This window comes from Gigantopelta aegis, chromosome 4 (assembly GCF_016097555.1).
Source record: "Gigantopelta aegis isolate Gae_Host chromosome 4, Gae_host_genome, whole genome shotgun sequence".
Lineage (NCBI taxonomy): Eukaryota > Metazoa > Mollusca > Gastropoda > Neomphalida > Peltospiridae > Gigantopelta > Gigantopelta aegis.
Genome location: NC_054702.1, coordinates 118070839 through 118093337, shown reverse-complemented (window position 1 = coordinate 118093337; position 22499 = coordinate 118070839). Strand labels below are relative to the sequence as shown.

At 39.0% G+C, this 22499-nt stretch overlaps 1 protein-coding gene across 3 annotated transcripts in view; it reads right to left on the bottom strand.

The window, feature by feature from the left end:
- The window catches only part of LOC121371904 (diacylglycerol kinase iota-like), a 314790-nt gene that overhangs the window by 175834 nt on the left and 116457 nt on the right, over nucleotides 1–22499 (bottom strand). Inside the window, exon 1 of one of the 3 annotated variants that reach the window (XM_041498139.1) lies at nucleotides 10137–12515. The exons of 1 other annotated variant lie outside the window; for it this stretch is intronic. In XM_041498139.1, the coding sequence (XP_041354073.1) occupies nucleotides 10137–10951 (815 nt within the window). In that variant the 5' untranslated portion in view covers nucleotides 10952–12515. Of the gene's footprint in view, nucleotides 1–10136; nucleotides 12516–22499 lie in introns of those variants that run through there. One more of the 3 variants, XM_041498138.1, reaches the window with a different exon arrangement.

Sequence of the window (22499 nt, the reverse complement as noted above, 5' to 3'; positions counted from 1 at the left end):
TCTATGTGTCCCACATCACACAGTTACGTGTAAGTGTAACTTGGAACTTCATTTCTGTTTCGAGTGTTGTGGTGTATTTGATCCTATCGAGGTCCTCGCAACGAGATTCTACTGTATTATGTGTTTTTTATGTCTGTGTCTGTGTCTATGTGCATGTGTGCATGTGTCTGTGTCCATGTGTGTGTGTGTGCATGTGTATCTTTGTGTGTTTGTGTGCATGTGTATCTTTGTGTGTTTGTGTGCATGTGTATCTTTGTATGTGTGTGTGTGCATGTGTATCTTTGTGTGTGCATGTGTATCTTGTGTGTGTGCATGTGTATCTTTGTGTGTGTGTGTGCATGTGTATATTTGTGTGTGCATGTGTATCTTTGTGTGTTTGTGTGCATGTGTATCTTTGTGTGCATATGTATATTTGTGTGCATGTGTATCTTTGTGTGTGCATGTGTATCTTTGTGTGTTTGTGTGCATGTGTATCTTTGTGTGTGTGTGTGCATGTGTATCTTTGTGTGCATGTGTATCTTTGTGTGTGTGTGTGCATGTGTATCTTTGTGTGTGTGCATGTGTATCTTTGTGTGTGTGTGTGCATGTGTATCTTTGTGTGTGTGTGTGCATGTGTATCTGTGTGTGTGTGTGTGTGCATGTGTATCTGTGTGTGCATGTGTATCTTTGTGTGTGTGTGTGTGTGTGTGTGTGTGCATGTGTATCTTTGTGTGTGTGTGTGTGTGTGCATGTGTATCTCTGTGTGTTTGTGTGCATGTGTATCTTTGTGTGTTTGTGTGCATGTGTATCTTTGTGTGTGTGTGTGTGCATGTGTATTTTGTGTGTGTGTGGGGGGGGGGGCATGTGTATCTTTGTGTGTTTGTGTGCATGTGTATCTTTGTGTGTTTGTGTGTGCATGTGTATCTTTGTGTGTTTGTGTGCATGTGTATCTTTGTGTGTGTGTGTGTGTGCATGTGTATCTTTGTGTGTGTGTGTGTGCATGTGTATCTTTGTGTGTTTGTGTGCATGCAAGTGTGTGCATGTTTATCTGTGTATGTGTTTGTGTGCATGCATATGTGTGTCTGTGTGTGTGTCTCTCTATGTGTGTATGTGTGTGTGTCTCTATGTGTGTGTGTTTGTGTACATGCATGTGTGTGTCTGTGTGTGTGTCTCTCTCTATGTGTGTCTGTCTGTGTGTGTGTGCACGTGTACATGTGTTCATGCAAATACATACATGTCACAATGTTAATAGCATCACACACACTGATATAACTATGTGACAGTGTTACTGGTGTCACACAGCCCAGAACACTGATAGGCTGTTTGTCTCTCTGTTGGCCGTGTGTATAGGTCAACAGGCTTTGAATGATATATAACTATGTGACAGTGTTACTGGTGTCACACAGCCCAGAACACTGATAGGCTGGCTGTCTCTCCGTTGGCCGTGTGTATAGGTCAACAGGCTTTGAATGATATATAACTATGTGACAGTGTCACTGGTGTCACACAGCCCAGAACACTTATAGGCTGTCTGTCTCTCCGTTGGCTGTGTGTATAGGTCAACAGGCTGTGAATGCTATATAACTATGTGACAGTGTTACTGGTGTCACACAGCCCAGAACACTTATAGGCTGGCTGTCTCTCCGTTGGCTGTGTGTATAGGTCAACAGGCTTTGAATGCTATATAACTATGTGACAGTGTTACTGGTGTCACACAGCCCAGAACACTGATAGGCTGGCTGTCTCTCTGTTGGCTGTGTGTATAGGTCAACAGGCTGTGAATGCTATATAACTATGTGACAGTGTTACTGGTGTCACACAGCCCAGAACACTGATAGGCTGGCTGTCTCTCCGTTGGCTGTGTGTATAGGTCAACAGGCTGTGAATGCTATATAACTATGTGACAGTGTTACTGGTGTCACACAGCCCAGAACACTGATAGGCTGGCTGTCTCTCTGTTGGCTGTGTGTATAGGTCAACAGGCTGTGAATGATTACGTCTTCCCACTAAACTGTGTGTATAGGTCAACAGGCTGTGAATGATTACGTCTTCCCACTAAACTGTGTGTATAGGTCAACAGGCTGTCAATGATTACGTCTTCCCACTAAACTGTGTGTATAGGTCAACAGGCTGTCAATGATTACGTCTTCCCACTAAACTGTGTGTATAGGTCAACAGGCTGTCAATGATTACGTCTTCCCACTAAACTGTGTGTATAGGTCAACAGGCTATGAATGATTACGTCTTCCCACTAAACTGTGTGTATAGGTCAACAGGCTGTGAATGATTACGTCTTCCCACTAAACTGTGTGTATAGGTCAACAGGCTGTGAATGCTATATAACTGTGTGTATAGGTCAACAGGCTGTGAATGATTACGTCTTCCCACTAAACTGTGTGTATAGGTCAACAGGCTGTGAATGCTATATAACTGTGTGTATAGGTCAACAGGCTGTCAATGATTACATCTTCCCACTAAACTGTGTGTATAGGTCAACAGGCTGTGAATGCTATATAACTGTGTGTATAGGTCAACAGGCTGTGAATGCTATATAACTGTGTGTATAGGTCAACAGGCTGTCAATGATTACGTCTTCCCACTAAACTGTGTGTATAGGTCAACAGGCTGTGAATGATTACGTCTTCCCACTAAACTGTGTGTATAGGTCAACAGGCTGTGAATGCTATATAACTGTGTGTATAGGTCAACAGGCTGTCAATGATTACGTCTTCCCACTAAACTGTGTGTATAGGTCAACAGGCTGTGAATGCTATATAACTGTGTGTATAGGTCAACAGGCTGTGAATGATTACGTCTTCCCACTAAACTGTGTGTATAGGTCAACAGGCTGTGAATGCTATATAACTGTGTGTATAGGTCAACAGGCTGTCAATGATTACATCTTCCCACTAAACTGTGTGTATAGGTCAACAGGCTGTGAATGCTATATAACTGTGTGTATAGGTCAACAGGCTGTGAATGCTATATAACTGTGTGTATAGGTCAACAGGCTGTCAATGATTACGTCTTCCCACTAAACTGTGTGTATAGGTCAACAGGCTGTCAATGATTACGTCTTCCCACTAAACTGTGTGTATAGGTCAACAGGCTGTGAATGCTATATAACTGTGTGTATAGGTCAACAGGCTGTGAATGATTACGTCTTCCCACTAAACTGTGTGTATAGGTCAACAGGCTGTCAATGATTACGTCTTCCCACTAAACTGTGTGTATAGGTCAACAGGCTGTGAATGCTATATAACTGTGTGTATAGGTCAACAGGCTGTGAATGCTATATAACTGTGTGTATAGGTCAACAGGCTGTCAATGATTATGTCTTCCCACTAAACTGTGTGTATAGGTCAACAGGCTGTGAATGCTATATAACTGTGTGTATAGGTCAACAGGCTGTGAATGCTATATAACTGTGTGTATAGGTCAACAGGCTGTGAATGCTATATAACTGTGTGTATAGGTCAACAGGCTGTGAATGATTACGTCTTCTCACTAAACTGCCCCTAGGGGCTGCAGCCGCAATTAAGTGGGTCTTATTTATTACTACCATGGGCAATGCCTATGGAAAGTTTGGTGAATTATCTAAAACTGGCCGAGTTATCGTTAAGCACATCTCCTGTGTGACAATGCCGGCTGGGCTGGCAACTGGTGATCAATTCAAAGAGAACAAAAGCTGGTGGAAAACACATCACTTTTCCAGACATAAAGAATGGATAATGTCTTTCATATCCTCCAATCTTTTTAATTAGAATGGTAATAGGATTTTTAAACATAATTCTCAAACTACTAGATTACTCTTGGAAAAAAGTTCCTATGCACCAAATTAAATGTCTCTAACCAACTGTAAAGTTAGTAAATGGTTGAAATTTTCTCTATCACTGTACAAACAATGTGAAAATAACAATTTGTCGGACAACAAAATAATCGGATTAAACTGTAAAAAAATCACAATTCTTAAAATTAGTTCATTTGTTTGTTTCACACAGCGATGTCAGCACAACAGATGACTGAACAGACAGACACAAACTAAATATACAAATGAGCAAATTTACAAAGCCCTTTTTTTTAAAACACTATTTACACAGCATTGTAAATACGTATAGTTACAAGTAGTGTGCAAGTCAAAAATAAAATTTGTAAATTTGGTTCAATATCATTTCACAGAAATATACATCTCTTAAAGCCATATTTGTGTTATCTGTGTTTTCAAACTGCCTCCACATTTCACAGAAATATACATCTCTTAAAGCCATATTTGTGTTATCTGTGTTTTCAAACTGCCTCCACATTTCACAGAAATATACATCTCTTAAAGCCATATTTGTGTTATCTGTGTTTTCAAACTCCCTCTAGGTTAGATTATATTTGTTATCATTTAATTGATCAAGGTAAGTTTAATATAACACCTGTGATAATTACTTCAGTGCACAGCTGTTGTAGTTGTGGAGGACTAATGTACACCAGAGTAATATCTCGTTATTCATAGGTGTCGGGAAGCTAGAGACAGCCATCAAAACAAACCTACACAAACTGTTTTACGCTACACTTTGGTGTGCACAATATTTTATAATTATTAATGAGAGGAAACAGGTTTTTTATCTATCACTTATAACGTTTGAGATTGGCAGACATTTTTAGTTTCAACACAGGAAGTCAATAAAAAGTAATTATTTATTGGGAATGACTAACAGAATCAGTATATATATAAACCTAATATCATTTTGAAAATAAAATAGATTTACTACCAGAAATATTATTAATTTTAGAAAAAAAATTAAATGAAAGGTTTTCTCACATAAAAAAGTAAAAATAAAAAGCAGGATTTTGTTTCTAATAATTTGTTATTAATTTTATGTAGATTACTTTTTAAAAAAAATTGTTTTATAACTAATTATTTGATCATACACACTTTGTTGTTTTACCTCATATTCCTAACTGAAACATATTCCGTTTCTGAAAATGATGACTTTCAGAAAAGAAACTTCACTAAACAATTCAATATTTCTGTTAATAATTCAGTGTTATGAAACTAATAATTAATGTTTAGTATGTAACAAATCATACATAAATAAGTTTTTATGATATTGGTATGTTGGAACTGAGCGATGCTTCACTGACCAACCACAACAATGTCACAGGATTTTACTGATGCTTCTTTGTATGCGAAGCCTGAAAAGATGCTGAGTCATCTAGTTGGCAACAAACAAGTTAACACATCGCTGAATATGTTTTTCGCGTGTGAATGAAATTCATGAAAATATATTCCACGCGAAAATAAACTTTTTATAAAGGCCGACAATTTTTTTTATAAAAAATGTAGTCTCGTTCAACTATGCCACATTAGTTTCCGATGTACGACGCTAGTAGTAACAAAGCGGTGCTCCCTCCTGTCACGGAACAAACCACAAAACACAAAAGCTCTTTAAAACTTTAAATCAAGAACACGATTGTAAGTACATACATGATAATAAAACAATACTAACACTAAAAAGCTTTATGCTGTTTTCCTTCGCATGTGCTAGCGATCAGTTCATCGGACAGAGTCTACACGTGTTCAACGACGGAAGTAAACATGCATTATCACAGTATATTAAAAATGTGGAAGTGAAAAAATCCGGACTGGGCTATGTTCAGATTTTTCACAATTTTATGTTTATTTTTGGCCTGTTAGCCAATCACAAACCGTTTTGAACTAGTATTTTGACGGCAATAAATATTGTTTCAATCAAACTTAAGTTACTGAGTACTAGTAGCTTGTGCTTTCAAATTTCGTTTCGTTTGTTTTCGGTTTTTGTTTTTATAACAATTATAAGGACAATAAAGTCTTGATTGGTTAAAGCAGGAAAACTATTGTTTTATGTGTATAGTACTCATGTGTACATGTAGGATTAGTTCTACAGATTAGCATAACAACCGGCAAAACTAAGTTCCGTTTTTAAAACAAAATTATTGACATCTGTACTTCGTTTTTTTATTGATGGAGGTTGGGAGATTCGCGAAAATAAATGTTCGCGAATTGACCCATTTTCATTAAATCGTGAACATTTGATCCCGCGAAAATAAAGTATTCTACAGTACTATGTTTTTGTTTTGGTAATTTTGTTCAAGGACAGACAGGTGAATTTCACACAAAAGTTTACACACCTTTGTTAAAATAACTCCAAGCCATTTTACGAAAAGTGAATTTGATACAGAAATTTATATAAAATTGTAAAAGGTTTGTTAAAATAACTTCAACATCTTAAGAGTATCCTGAGTATTGAAACACATCCATACATGTGATTAATGCATCACTGAAAAACATGACTAAAGAAAAATCTATACATAAAAATTAACACAGTTAACATCCCACCATGCACAGAATGATAATGTAACAAACAATATCTCTTCCGCAAAGCACATCTACAAGCAAAGGATTTCTGCAAGCCAAGGCTGGCTTGTAAACAATGTAAACAATGTTAACTGTGGAGGAAATGTGAAAGAAGAAATTCAACAAGTTACTTTCTTTCCATCTTCATGGGATAAATAATTAGTGAATTCATCGTGCTGCTGTAGGCAATACAGCTATCTCAACATCCACAACATTGATGGATACATTATTGAAGAAAGCAATGCGTTCTGTTTGTCACAGTCACTAACATTGATGGATACATTATTGAAGAAAGCAATGCGTTCTGTTTGTCACAGTCACTAACATTGATGGATACATTGTTGAAGAAAGCAATGCGTTCTGTTTGTCACAGTCACTAACATTGATGGATACATTATTGAAGAAAGCAATGCGTTCTGTTTGTCACAGTCACTAACATTGATGGATACATTGTTGAAGAAAGCAATGCGTTCTGTTTGTCACAGTCACTAACATTGATGGATACATTATTGAAGAAAGCAATGCGTTCTGTTTGTCACAGTCACTAACATTGATGGATACATTATTGAAGAAAGCAATGCGTTCTGTTTGTCACAGTCACTAACATTGATGGATACATTGTTGAAGAAAGCAATGCGTTCTGTTTGTCACAGTCACTAACATTGATGGATACATTATTGAAGAAAGCAATGCGTTCTGTTTGTCACAGTCACTAACATTGATGGATACATTATTGAAGAAAGCAATGCGTTCTGTTTGTCACAGTCACTAACATTGATGGATACATTATTGAAGAAAGCAATGCGTTCTGTTTGTCACAGTCACTAACATTGATGGATACATTGTTGAAGAAAGCAATGCGTTCTGTTTGTCACAGTCACTAACATTGATGGATACACTGTTGAAGAAAGCAATGCGTTCTGTTTGTCACAGTCACTAACATTGATGGATACACTGTTGAAGAAAGCAATGCGTTCTGTTTGTCACAGTCACTAACACTGATGGATACACTGTTGTTGAAAGCAATGCGTTCTGTTTGTCATAGTCACTAACAAGTGATCCATTGTAAACAGCTCACTGGTGTATCCAGTATTCAGTTAGATTTCTTATTGCTGTCTTGCCAAGTCATATGATAAATAACCTGTGACAACGATGTATCCAGTATTCATGTACAGATTTCTTATTGCTGTCTTGTCAAGTCATATGACAAATAACCTGTGACAATAATGTATCCAGTATTCAGATACAGATTTCTTATTGCTGTCTTGTCAAGTCATATGACAAATAACCTGTGACAATGATGTATCCAGTATTCATGTACAGATTTCTTATTGCTGTCTTGTCAAGTCATATGACAAATAAACTGTGACAACGATGTATCCGGTATTCATGTACAGATTTCTTATTGCTGTCTTGTCAAGTCATATGACAAATAACCTGTGACAACAATGTATCCGGTATTCATGTACAGATTTCTTATTGCTGTCTTGTCAAGTCATATGACAAATAACCTGTGACAAAGGTGTATCCAGTATTCATGTATAAATAGAGTTCTTTATACTATCTAGTCATATGACAAATAACCAGTGACAACGATGTATCCAGTATTCATGTACAGTATACTGAATCCAGCATTCATGTATAAATAGATTCCTTTATACTATCTAGTCATATGACAAATAACCAGTGACAACGATGTATCCAGTATTCATGTACAGTATATTGAATCCAGCATTCATGTATAAATAGATTCCTTTATACGATCTAGTCATATGACAAATAACCAGTGACAACGATGTATCCAGTATTCATGTACAGTATATTGAATCCAGCATTCATGTACAAATAGATTCCTTTATACTATCTAGTCATATGACAAATAACCAGTGACAATATTGAAAGCAGTATTCATGTATATATATTTTGTATTGCTGTCTTATCAAGTTATATGACAAATAACCAGAAAACATATAACATACAATCCAATATTCATGTACAGATTTCTTATTGCTGTCTTATAAAGTCATATGACAAATAACCTGTGACAATGATGTATCCAGTATTCATGTACAGATTTCTTATTGCTGTCTTGTCAAGTCATATGACAAATAACCTGTGACAATGATGTATCCGGTATTCATGAACAGATTTCTTGTTGCTGTCTTGTCAAGTCATATGACAAATAACCTGTGACAATGATATATCCAGTATTCATGTACAGATTTCTTATTGCTGTCTTGTCAAGTCATATGACAAATAACCTGTGACAATGATGTATCCGGTATTCATGTACAGATTTCTTATCTTGTAAAGTCACATGACAAACAATTGACAATAATTAATCCAGTATCTTATCAAGTCACATGACAAACAATTGACAAAAATAAATACAGTATTTCTGTATAAATTTCTTATTCATTTCTAGTTATTAATATCTTGTTATCAAGTGATATGACAGGTGACAATGATGAAACCAGTATTCGTGTATAGATTTCTTATTGTTAGTTTGTCAAGTCATATGACAAATGATCAATTCAGCATCTATGTAAATTTTATACAGCTATCTCAGAGTTCGCTTTAATATGTAGCTAGAAATAAAACATGGTGACAATGACGGAATTATACTGCGAACGACTGTAAGATAAAGAACATAAATCAATTACTGCATTTCAAACATTTCTCTGTTCCGTCTCAAATGTCTCAGGCAACATAATAAGATTAATGGTAATCTGGTGATGTTTCAAAGACAAGAAAAGAAAATAAAAATAAAGAAAAAGACATTCATGTAGGTTTTCTATACAACTATTTTTTTTAAAGAAAGGAATGCATGCTTCCAAGCTGAAATAAGGAATGTGAATGATAAAAAATGAGACCAATATGTCAAACTATGTGGTCTGCTAAAAATATGTTATAAATGCTTTGTCAATTGATATTTGATCTGTAGACTGCGAAGTGGAACAACTAAAACATTTAAAGAATGACACAAATGTCAAGAATTCACTTTTGTGACATTTGATAATACAGATTAATTGAGAGAAAAAATCATATAATCAGCTGGCAAGCAATCCATCAATCAGACTTAAGTGTTTTTTGGAGGTGGCAATTCCGTGTTGTTTCTACAGTAGCTGGTGAAGATGTTAAATTGAGTGTCAGTCGATGACAAGCTGTCATGACGTACTGTTAGAACTAGCTTTCAACGACACTGGCAGTCGCTGACACACATTTTAATTGAAATCTATGTTTAACAATGTATTACAGCTACAAAAAATGTTTTTTAAATTTTAATCCTGTTATTTGAACAAAAAATAACAAATTCTAATTATATTCACACAAAACATTCTTTACAAAACATTATATATGTTAATGATATTGGACTTCAAACAATAATATGCATTTGAAATTTAAGGACTGAATGAAAACATTTAACACAAATCAATGAAATAACAGCTACATAAATATAAAAGTGTGGTTCACCAGTAATACAGCATGTAAAGCCTTTTGAGACATGACACACAAATAAGCCGCTGTGACCATTAGGCCAACCCACGTCCTGTTACCCACATGTTAGGTATGGACATCCCAACAACCACTTACTGGAGTGACACTTATTATGCCATGTTGAGGCTATCAGAAAAATTATTCAGCTATATGTTATGTTAGTTAGTATCTAGTTATTCACCTGTTCTGGTTTATGACTGTCCTCTACCAGGCAGCATGCCTCCTGTACAATTTTTTTTTTTTTTTTTTACAACCTACATTAGTTAGTACTCACCCATTATTGGTGACTGCCTTGTATGAGGCATCATCGTCCGTGGGCAGGCGAACATCCACGGAACTGGAGCGCACGGTCTTGGGTATATCGAGCATCATCTCATCTAGTGAGGCTTTCCGCGGGCTGTCATGCGACGGTAGTGGTAGGTAGGCGGCGTCCATGGAGGACGACCGCTGCTTGATGACGGGGACGTGCAGAGTGACAGCGTCTGTGTATGATGTGATCGAGTCCTTCCTGACACGACGTGGGAGAGGTGAGTCATCCTCCACCTCCGACTCGGAACTCCCCTCAGAGTCGCTCGAATATGTGTAGTCCGAGTCGGAGCCCGTTGACGACATGCTGGATTCCGAGGACAAGTAGAATGTGCCGCGCTTCCTCTCGGCATCCCGGATCCGCTGTGCCTCCTGCTCCGCCTCCTCCCGCTCCTTGGCCAGCGTCTCCAGGTGCAGACAGTGCATGCAGATCTTGGGGATGTCAAGTGACGCCCGCCGGGTGTGGTGCACCGGGATCCGCAGACTGTTGGTGTCCTTGTCGGACAGGTTCTCGTCAGACGAGCCCACGCTCCAGGTCCGTGTGGTGTCAAACGAGTGAGACCGCCCTCCAATGCTCGTTGCCGGTGGAACCTGCAGCAGTTCCACAGACGCATCATGCAAGTTGGACGCATCAAAACTTGATGATCTCCCCCGACACTCGGGTGGAACCTGCAGAGTTGGGTTGGCACAGTCCACCGATGTCGACCGCTTCTGTCGTGGAAAACACAACTTGGGGATCTCAAAGGAGGAGGATGACGATGAAGACTTTTTGAAAATATTCATTGTACAACAATTTAAATGTTACACTAGCAGAATGTTACATGTTGTATTTAACATGATTGAATGTTACAGTTTCACATTTTAATTATTCTACAGGGTCCAATTTTATACTGTACTTCTGATCCAATTTTATACTGTAGTTCTGATCCACTTTTATATTGTAGTTCTGATCCAATTTTATACTGTAGTTCTGATCCAATTTTAAATACTAGATGTGATTCAGTTTTATACAGTAGTTCTGATGCACTTTTATACTGTAGTTCTGATGCACTTTTATACTGTAGTTCTGATGCACTTTTATACTGTAGTTCTGATGCACTTTTATACAGTAGATCAGATCTAGTTTTAAACTGTAGATCTGATCCAATTTCAAAATGTTTTACACTGTCAAGTTTGCCACTGTTTAGCAACAGCACACAGTGTGTGAGAGATTTTCTCACCATAAGATCACCGAGTATACAAATACTCTCTTCACTCGTCAATTATCTATCAATTGGCACTCAGCAAATATGTCGGTCATCATTATGAGGATTATTTGTCAACTGTTCTTCTCAGAATGCAGTCATCCTGCACGTGAAGTAAGCTGTGTGTGTGATGCCAGCATCATCTCCTCGTGGCTACAGCCTCATTTGACCAACAACTTGGGACAATCACTCCCATGGCGCGCACTGGTCATTTAGTACTCAATATTACCTAATATCTCTCCGGGGTGTCATTGTGCCAATATTCCACACGCGGCTTGAAGCGGGCTTTATTAACCGACAGTCAATGTGACTTGGAACACAGGGCTCGATACAGTGACTCCTAATACAGGTAAATCCACAATTAAGCCAGTACACAGGTTTTCTCCATTATAAAAAACTGGAGGAAAGGTAGATGAACTGTTTACCAGTGATGCTGAAGTACCATGCAATATCAGGTCGTATTACGGTGGTGATTTGAGAGTGTTATAAACCAACCGCTCACGTGGCCACCCGCAGTGAGCTTCACATCACCACACCAGTACACTGAGGACAGTACAGCAGGTCTAAAAACACTAACACACGTCTTTAAATGTCACAAAGCCTGCCAACTGTTACACTCAGTCTGATGAGCTGGTGTGCCCACACGACACCAGTGTGATCAAATATCAACAACCTGGCAAGAACTAGTCTGTGAACACTGCTCAGTTCACTGTACTGAAGCCCACACAGAGAAATACATGTATATACCGACTTTTTTCCCTGACGCAGTACATACTAAAATTTAATTAAAACCTCTTGCAAATCTTCTTTGTGTTTCCATGGAAATAATATCAATTTTCTGCACGTTTAAACTGCTCATTTAGGTGGATAATGAAATCTGCTTGAGACAATGGCAAAGAAATTTCAGAGATTTCCTAGCTTTAACGACACGCACACTTTGAGATAGACATCTCAAATACTATACCTTGAACGCAGTGCAGTACACTATTGTCAGTAATAATCGCTCTCACTATAAATAAGTTAAGCATATTAACAACGGTAATCATAGACAGCTGTACCCAACGTCAGCAGTATTGTTCTTTTTAATATGTTGTCCAATCGACTGGACTAATCCATCGTAGTGATGAAACAATGAAAAAAAAGACAGTAAAAACACTGTCACAGCATCCTGTTCTCTCATACTGACACTAATACACACAGTTCATATAGCTTACCATATACAAACGAGCAGAAGAAAAACACATCCCTTTCACATCTGTGACCATGGCAATGGACAAACTACTGTCACTGAACACTCACATAAAAACAAGTGTTATTATTTCTGATGATAATTCACCATTAAAACAGCAACTGGTATTCACAAAGATAGTACTCATTAAAGATGAAACATTTTACACTCCAACTTCCAACATTAATGAGCTGTGTAGGAAGTATATGCATATAAACAGTGTGTTGGTACATGTATATTTGTCCTGAAGTGATGACACACTGTATTCAAAGTCTACTTATTTATCCATTTAAGTCTGGGATTTAGTCTATGTATTTAACCATTTAAGTCTGGGATTTAGTCTATGTATTTATCCTGTAGAAAAATGGTGCAGGCTTAGTACAATGTATTCAAAGTCTATTTATTTATCCAATCAAAAGTCACAGATTTTAACCTATGTATTTAAAGCACAAAACTACCTTCTCAATGCAAGTTTAATGTCATGGTGAAAATCATATCAAGCAAAGTTAAGTGAATTTACACTTAAGTATACCAAGTTCTTGTATCCTGCACACAATATTTGGGAATCAAAAACGGTGAATGTTTTAAAGAAAAAAGAATACTCCAATAAAGTTGACAACAGTTTAGTGAACTAGGAATAGTCATACTTCCAAATCACCATAACCACAGAACTGAAAACCAGATTCCTATAAAACAAGACCACTTGTGTCCAATTCACCTGAAAAACACTTTTGGTCCCATACAAGAAACACTAAGAAAAAAAGCTTTTCAAACTCCCCTTGTTTGCCGTGTACAATTGCTGTGTTTATCGAGGCAGGACTTGGTTGTGTTGCCCAGGTAAGAATCAATGAGTTGTCTGTGGAAAACACCCAGCTAGAACCAAGACATCAACTAAGACGTGCTCAGTACGCGTGCGGTCCACTCCTTCAGGCCGGTATTGGAGAAAGTGTGTACGACCAGTCTATAGCCAGCTGGCCAACCACTCGCCAGCACTATCTGTCCTCATACCACTGGAATAAGCCCAACTCCCCCGCACACGCTGCTGTCTCTCTCTCTCTCTCTCTCATACAGTAGGCAGGCCACAGGTGCTTTTGTCGGATAACAATGCGTTAGCTGCATTCATAATTAACGCAGACCATGCAGGTAGATTTCAATGCAAGTTTATAAATCAAGTCAATGTACGGATATTAAGTCAGTGTATGGATATTGTGTTCAAATATTTAATAGTACAGCCTATTTATTCAGTTTATATATAAAGACAGTGTACAGTCATTGTATTCAAAAGTACAGCCAACATATTCAGTTTATAAATAGTCAGTGTACAGATATTGTGTTCTAATATTTAACAGTACAGCCAACATATTCAGTTTATAAATAAAGACAGTGTATAGTCATTGTATTCAAAAGTACAGCCAACATATTCAGTTTATAAATAGTCAGTGTATTGATATTGTGTTCAAATACAGATGCCCTGGTAGTGCACGAACACGTTAAATTAGTTATCTATCTAATTTCTTTTTGACAGCCTGATCTAATCTAGCGATCAAATTTCATGAGTAGAATTTTTTTTTTTATTAATTACAGATGCGCATCAAAATTTTAAAGGCCCACTATCTAATTTTTGGATGTAAATTTCAAAATTGACCCTATTTGTTAGGTTATCCCTGTCCCGAGTCAGACCCCCGATCCTATTGGAGGCCGGACTCGGGATAGGCGTGTTCGAAACCCTAGTGGTATATGGACACGTTAAAACAGTTACTAAGCTAAGCTATGGACACTGTGTTCAAATGTTGAACCATACAGCCAGCATATTCAGTTTGATGTATATTACCTATGGAATAAGAAAACTTGCAGATTACAAGCTCAATAATAGATATTGGCAAATGTAGCATGGTGTTCAGCAATTGCGATACGGGATGAAGACAGCGCATTATAACCAGCTGCATACAAACATCGATTCATCTTTCTAATGTTCAGGATTACTCCTTCAAATATAGTCATAGACTATACACACTGGCAATATCGGACATACATATAAAGTATTTCCACACATCATGATTTTCTATTAATCATAACTAAAGAACAAACCAATGCCTATGGCCTGCAGTTAATGTATTCTGTGAGTTCAGCAAGCGTGAGAACTGTTTTCTCTTGTTCCAGACTAGACAGTAATAAGGTCATGACTCCGCTCTTTACAGTTAAGTGCATCACAACACAACCAACAACATCAAAACATAATGTCTGATGGAATATATCAAAGGCTGTGGTATGTGCAGGTTTCCTCTCTAGACTATATGTCAAAATTACCAAATGTTTCAATCCAATAGCCAATGATTAATAAATCAATGTGCTCTAGTGGTGTAAAACATTGTGCGTTTACTGAACACAACTAACAACATCAAAACATGTCTGATAGAATGCTGACACTATATAGGTGGTAAGCACACCTGAACATTGTGTGTTTACTGAACACAACTAACAACATCAAAACATGTCTGATAGAATGCTGACACTATATAGGTGGTAAGCACACCTGAACATTGTGTGTTTACTGAACACAACTAACAACATCAAAACATGTCTGATAGAATGCTGACACTATATAGGTGGTAAGCACACCTGAACATTGTGCGTTTACTGAACACAACAAACAACATCAAAACATGTCTGATAGAATGCTGACACTATATAGGTGGTAAGCACACCTGAACATTATGTGTTTACTGGACACAACTAACAACATCAAAACATGTCTGATAGAATGCTGACACTATATAGGTGGTAAGCACACCTGAACATTGTGCGTTTCTGATGTTTCCACATTGTTGGTGGTGTTTCCACATTGTTGGTGGTGTTTCCACATTGTTGGTAGTGTTTCCAGATTGTCTAGCAGCAATGGTAATTTCAAACATGATCATAGCAATTAGACAGTTACGGTAATCTTCCTCAAGATAAACCAGCATCAGGAATATATTTTAATAGCAGTCGATAAATAAGTATTGTTTTGGGGGTGTTTTAGTGGTGATTATAAAGAGTAATAGCAGTCGATAAATAAGTATTGTTTTGGGGGTGTTTTAGTGGTGATTATAAAGAGTAATAGCAGTCGATAAATAAGTATTGTTTTGGGGGTGTTTTAGTGGTGATTATAAAGAGTAATAGCAGTCGATAAATAAGTATTGTTTTGGGGGTGTTTTAGTGGTGATTATAAAGAGTAATAGCAGTCGATAAATAAGTATTGTTTTGGGGGTGTTTTAGTGGTGATTATAAAGAGTAATAGCAGTCAATAAATAAGTATTGTTTTGGGGGTGTTTTAGTGGTGATTATAAAGAGTAATTAACAGTTTAATTCTGAATTCTATAACAGCATGGAAATAGTTTTATTGATCCACTAAAAAAATCTATATTACTTAAGTGTATTTATCATATACAGTTTTATTTATTTAAAGAGGATTCATCAGAAGTGCTTTTAATATGGAAGATATTAACCGAGTCTGTGTTACTCGCTTTTTGTTGTAACTCTGCCAATTAACTAGATATTGAAAGCACACCTGTCAGATTTGTAAAAAAGATATTAATTTGTATGACTGGATGCATTCTGGTAGGCAATAAGTAAGCCCAAACCTGTATACAAAGGTGACGGTTTCTGTGATAGCAACAACAACTGTAAATTGGGTGGTGCGAGTCCAGTATGTAAAACCCCCACAAGTAGTGAATTCTATTTATTGTATAACACTTCTAAAATAACATTTTAATCTGATATTTAGTAAATCACAGTACTAAGGTCACCTCCACCAGTAATATGATGTCATCATAATTAAAACAAATGTAGTCTGACATCACACACTTTAACTAATCTTATCCACGTCACACTCTTTAACTAATCTTATCAACGTAATGCACTTTAACTAATCTTATCCACATCACACACTTTAACTAATCTTATCAACGTAATGCACTTTAACTAATCTTATCAACATCACACACTTTAACTAAATCTTATCGACGTCACACACTTTAACTAATCTTATCAATGTCACACACTTTAACTAATCTTATCAATGTCACCCACTTTAACTAATCTTATCAACATCACGCACTTTAACTAATCTTATCAACATCACACACTTTAACTAATCTTATCAATGTCACACACTTTAACTAATCTTATCAATGTCACCCACTTTAACTAATCTTATCAACATCACGCACTTTAACTAATCTTATCAACATCACCCACTTTAACTAATCTTATCAACGTCACACACTTTAACTAATCTTATCAACGTCACACACTTTAACTAAATCTTATCAACGTCACACTCAGGTGTACAGGTTTTCTTGGCTTTTAAACAAACGACTCATTGACAGCATTAAAAATATTAACAAGGTTAAGATATCAAAATATCAAATGATTATGACATGGGGTATTATCAGTAAGTTATAGGATTATTATTATTTTTTTTTTTTTTTGCTTATGAAAGAACTGTAGCCTGTAATGAACGCTCTGCTCATTTGGCCTCGAGTGAGATAGTTTATTGAAGCACTCTGTTTGCAAGTGTTATCATTAATTACCAGCCACATTTAGCACCATAAACCTGGTTACTTAGCTCCATGCTGATCTCCATATGACAGCCGATGCCGACTGAGGGAGTGCTGGAGGAAATTGAGTTAACCCGTTGATCCGCCAATGACTGCGAGGATGACGTGGTCAGTCAGAGATCCTGCTCCACATCACTTGACTTGCAGTTGGCACCGGCCACCTCTCAACTCACCTCTCAACTCAACCATCACTCAGCCACCAGCAGATAAAGGAAATCAAAGCCTGGCAGTGGATTCACTAAATCTTACTTTAGCTTCTTATTAAACTGACAGCTTTACACAACGTCATATCTAACATCTACATTGGAACTCACTTAACTTGTATCAATCTCTCTTCACCGCCCTCTTGAGACCAACACCCTGATTCATTACCTCTCCTTATTTCCCACTGATTCAGTACCTTTCCTTACTCCTTCTGACACCCACCCCCTGATTCATTACCTTCTCTCACCCCCCCCCCCGACACACACACCCTGATTCATTACCTTTCCTCACTCCCCCTGACACCCACCCCCTGATTCATTACCTCTCCTCACCCCTCCTGACACCCACCCCCTGATTCATTTCCCCTCCTCACTCCCCCTGACATCCACCCCTGATTCATTACCTTCTCTCACCCCCCCCCCCCAACACCCACCCCCTGATTCATTACCTCTCCTCACCACTCCTGACACCCACCCCCTGATTCATTACCTCTCCTCACCTCCACCCCATGATACATTACCTCTCCTCACCTCTCCTGACACCCACCCCCTGATTCATTACCTCTCCTCAACCTTCCTGACACCCACCCCCTGATTCATTACCTCTCCTCAACCCTCCTGACACCCACCCCCTGATTCATTACCTCTCCTCACCCCTCCTGACACCCACCCCCTGATTCATTACCTCTCCTCACCTCCACACCATGATACATTACCTCTCCTCACCTCTCCTGACACCCACCCCCTGATTCATTACCTCTCCTCAACCCTCCTGACACCCACCCCATGATTCATTACCTCTCCTTACTCCTCCTGACACCCACCCCCCGATTCATTACCTCTCCTCACCTCCACCATGATACATTACCTCTCCTCACCTCTCCTGACACCCACCCCCTGATTCATTACCTCTCCTCGACCCTCCTGACACCCACCCCATGATTCATTACCTCTCCTTACTCCTCCTGACACCCACCCCCTGATTCATTACCTCTCCTTACTCCTCCTGACACCCACCCCCTGATTCATTACCTCTCCTCACCCCTCCTGACACCCATCCCCTGATTCATTACCTCTCCTTACTTTCCACCGATTCATTACCTCTCCTTACTTCCCACCAATTCATTAACTCTTCTCACACTCTCCAACACCCACCCCCTGATTCATTACCTCTCCTTACTTTCCCCTGATCCATTACCTCTCCTCACCCCTCCTGACACCCACCCCTGATACATTACCTCTCCTTTCTCCCCATGACACCTACCCCGAATTCATTACCTCTCCTTACTCCCCATGACACCCACCCCGAATTCATTACCTCTCCTTACTCCCCCCCGACACCCACCCCCTGATTCATTACCTTTCCTCACCTCTCCTGACACCCACCCCCTGATTCATTACCTCTCCTCACCACTCCTGACACCCATCCCCTGATTCATTACCTCTCCTTACTTCCCATCGATTCATTACCTCTTCTCACACTCTCTGACACCCACCCCCTGATTCATTACCTCTCCTTACTTTCCCCTGATCCATTACCTCTCCTCACCCCTCCTGACACCCACCCCTGATACATTACCTCCCTTTCTCCCCATGACACCTACCCCGAATTCATTACCTCTCCTTACTCCCCATGACACCCACCCCGAATTCATTACCTCTCATTACTCCCCCCGACACCAACCCCCTGATTCATTACCTTTCCTCACCTCTCCTGACACCCACCCCCTGATTCATTACCTCTCCTCACCCCTCCTGACACCCATCCCCTGACTCATTATCTCTCCTTACTTCCCACCGATTCATTACCTCTCCTTACTTCCCACCAATTCATTACCTCTTCTCACACTCTCCGACACCCACCCCCTGATTCATTACCTCTCCTTACTTTCCCCTGATCCACTACCTCTCCTCACCCCTCCTGACACCCCCCCCTGATACATTACCTCTCCTTACTCCCCATGACACCCACCCTGAATTCATTACCTCTCCTTACTCCCCCCCCCCGACACCCCCCCCTGATTCATTACCTTTCCTCACCTCTCCCGACACCCACCCCCTGATTCATTACCTCTCCTCACCCCTCCTGACACCCATCCCCTGATTCATTAACTCTCCTTACTTCCCACCGATTCATTACCTCTCCTTACTTCCCACCAATTCATTACCTCTTCTCACACTCTCCGACACCCACCCCCTGATTCATTACCTCTCCTTACTTTCCCCTGATCCACTACCTCTCCTCACCCCTCCTGACACCCACCCCCCTGATACATTACCTCTCCTTACTCCCCATGACACCCACCCTGAATTCATTACCTCTCCTTACTCCCCCCCCCCCCCGACACCCACCCCCTGATTCATTACCTTTCCTCACCTCTCCCGACACCCACCCCCTGATTCATTACCTCTCCTCACCCCTCCTGACACCCATCCCCTGATTCATTAACTCTCCTTACTTCCCACCGATTCATTACCTCTCCTTACTTCCCACCAATTCATTACCTCTTCTCACACTCTCCGACACCCACCCCCTGATTCATTACCTCTCCTTACTTTCCCCTGATCCACTACCTCTCCTCACCCCTCCTGACACCCACCCCTGATTCATTACCTCTCCTTACTTTCCCCTGATCCATTACCTCTCCTCACCCCTCCTGACACCCACCTCCGATTCATTACCTCTCCTTACTCCCCCCGACACCCACCCCGAATTCATTACCTCTCCTTACTCCTCATGACACCCACCCCCTGATTCATTACCTCTCCTTACTCCCCCCGACACCCATCCCACATTCATTACCTCTCCTTACTCCCCCCGACACCCACCCCCTGATTCATTACCTCTCCTTACTCCCCCCGACACCCACTCCCTGATTCATTACCTCTCCTTACTTTCCCCCCGACACCCACCCCGCATTCATTACCTCTCCTTACTCCCCCCAACACCCACCCCCTGATTCATTACCTCTCCTCATCACCTCCTGATACACACCCTGATTTATTATCTAGGACAGATGATCTTGTAGGAATATTTTTAAAAAGCCAGTCTCAACAATGTATAATTATGCATACCAGCATCAACATTGTATACTGTGAAATCATTCTCATGGGAATACATTTTAGTGGTTTTGATATTTACACATTTGTTGATTCACAATGACATCAAATTCAGATAACTAATATTGTTTTTCATAACCCATCATGACCAAGCGTGAATGACGTACAAAGAAAACTATTGTCCTCACAATTTTCAGAGGCCAATCCATGTTTAGTTGACATCAGTTGTAGGCAGTACATTGAACAGTCAACAGTTGAATTGTTTAGTTGACATCATTTGTAGGCAGTACATTGAACAGTCAACAGTTGAATTGTTTAGTTGACATCAGTTGTAGGCAGTACATTGAACAGTCAACAGTTGAATTGTTTAGTTGACATCAGTTGTAGGCAGTACACTGAACAGTCAACAGTTTAATTGTTTAGTTGACATCAGTTGTAGGCAGTAACTTGAACTGTCAACAGTTTAATTGTTTAGTTGACATCAGTTGTAGGCAGTACATTGAACAGTCAACAGTTGAATTGTTTAGTTGACATCATTTGTAGGCAGTACACTGAACAGTCAACAGTTTAATTGTTTAGTTGACATCAGTTGTAGGCAGTAACTTGAACAGTCAACAGTTTAATTGTTTAGTTGATATCAGTTGTAGGCAGTACATTGAACAGTCAACAGTTGAATTGTTTAGTTGACATCATTTGTAGGCAGTACATTGAACAGTCAACAGTTGAATTGTTTAGTTGACATCAGTTGTAGGCAGTACACTGAACAGTCAACAGTTTAATTGTTTAGTTGACATCAGTTGTAGGCAGTAACTTGAACAGTCAACAGTTTAATTGTTTAGTTGACATCAGTTGTAGGCAGTACATTGAACAGTCAACAGTTTAATTGTTTAGTTGACATCATTTGTAGGCAGTACATTGAACAGTCAACAGTTGAATTGTTTAGTTGACATCAGTTGTAGGCAGTACACTGAACAGTCAACAGTTTAATTGTTTAGTTGACATCAGTTGTAGGCAGTAACTTGAACAGTCAACAGTTTAATTGTTTAGTTGACATCAGTTGTAGGCAGTACATTGAACAGTGAACAGTTGAATTGTTTAGTTGATATCAGTTGTAGGCAGTACATTGAACAGTCAACAGTTGAATTGTTTAGTTGACATCATTTGTAGGCAGTACATTGAACAGTCAACAGTTGAATTGTTTAGTTGACATCAGTTGTAGGCAGTACACTGAACAGTCAACAGTTTAATTGTTTAGTTGACATCAGTTGTAGGCAGTAACTTGAACAGTCAACAGTTTAATTGTTTAGTTGACATCAGTTGTAGGCAGTACATTGAACAGTCAACAGTTGAATTGTTTAGTTGACATCAGTTGTAGGCAGTACACTGAACAGTCAACAGTTTAATTGTTTAGTTGACATCAGTTGTAGGCAGTAACTTGAACAGTCAACAGTTTAATTGTTTAGTTGACATCAGTTGTAGGCAGTACATTGAACAGTCAACAGTTGAATTGTTTAGTTGACATCATTTGTAGGCAGTACATTGAACAGTCAACAGTTGAATTGTTTAGTTGACATCAGTTGTAGGCAGTAACTTGAACAGTCAACAGTTTAATTGTTTAGTTGATATCAGTTGTAGGCAGTAACTTGAACAGTCAACAGTTTAATTGTTTAGTTGACATCAGTTGTAGGCAGTACATTGAACAGTCAACAGTTGAATTGTTTAGTTGACATCAGTTGTAGGCAGTACATTGAACAGTCAACAGTTGAATTGTTTAGTTGACATCAGTTGTAGGCAGTACACTGAACAGTCAACAGTTTAATTGTTTAGTTGACATCAGTTGTAGGCAGTAACTTGAACAGTCAACAGTTTAATTGTTTAGTTGACATCAGTTGTAGCAGTAACTTGAACAGTCAACAGTTTAATTGTTTAGTTGACATCAGTTGTAGACAGTACATTGAACAGAACAGTTTAATTGTTTAGTTGACATCATTTGTAGAC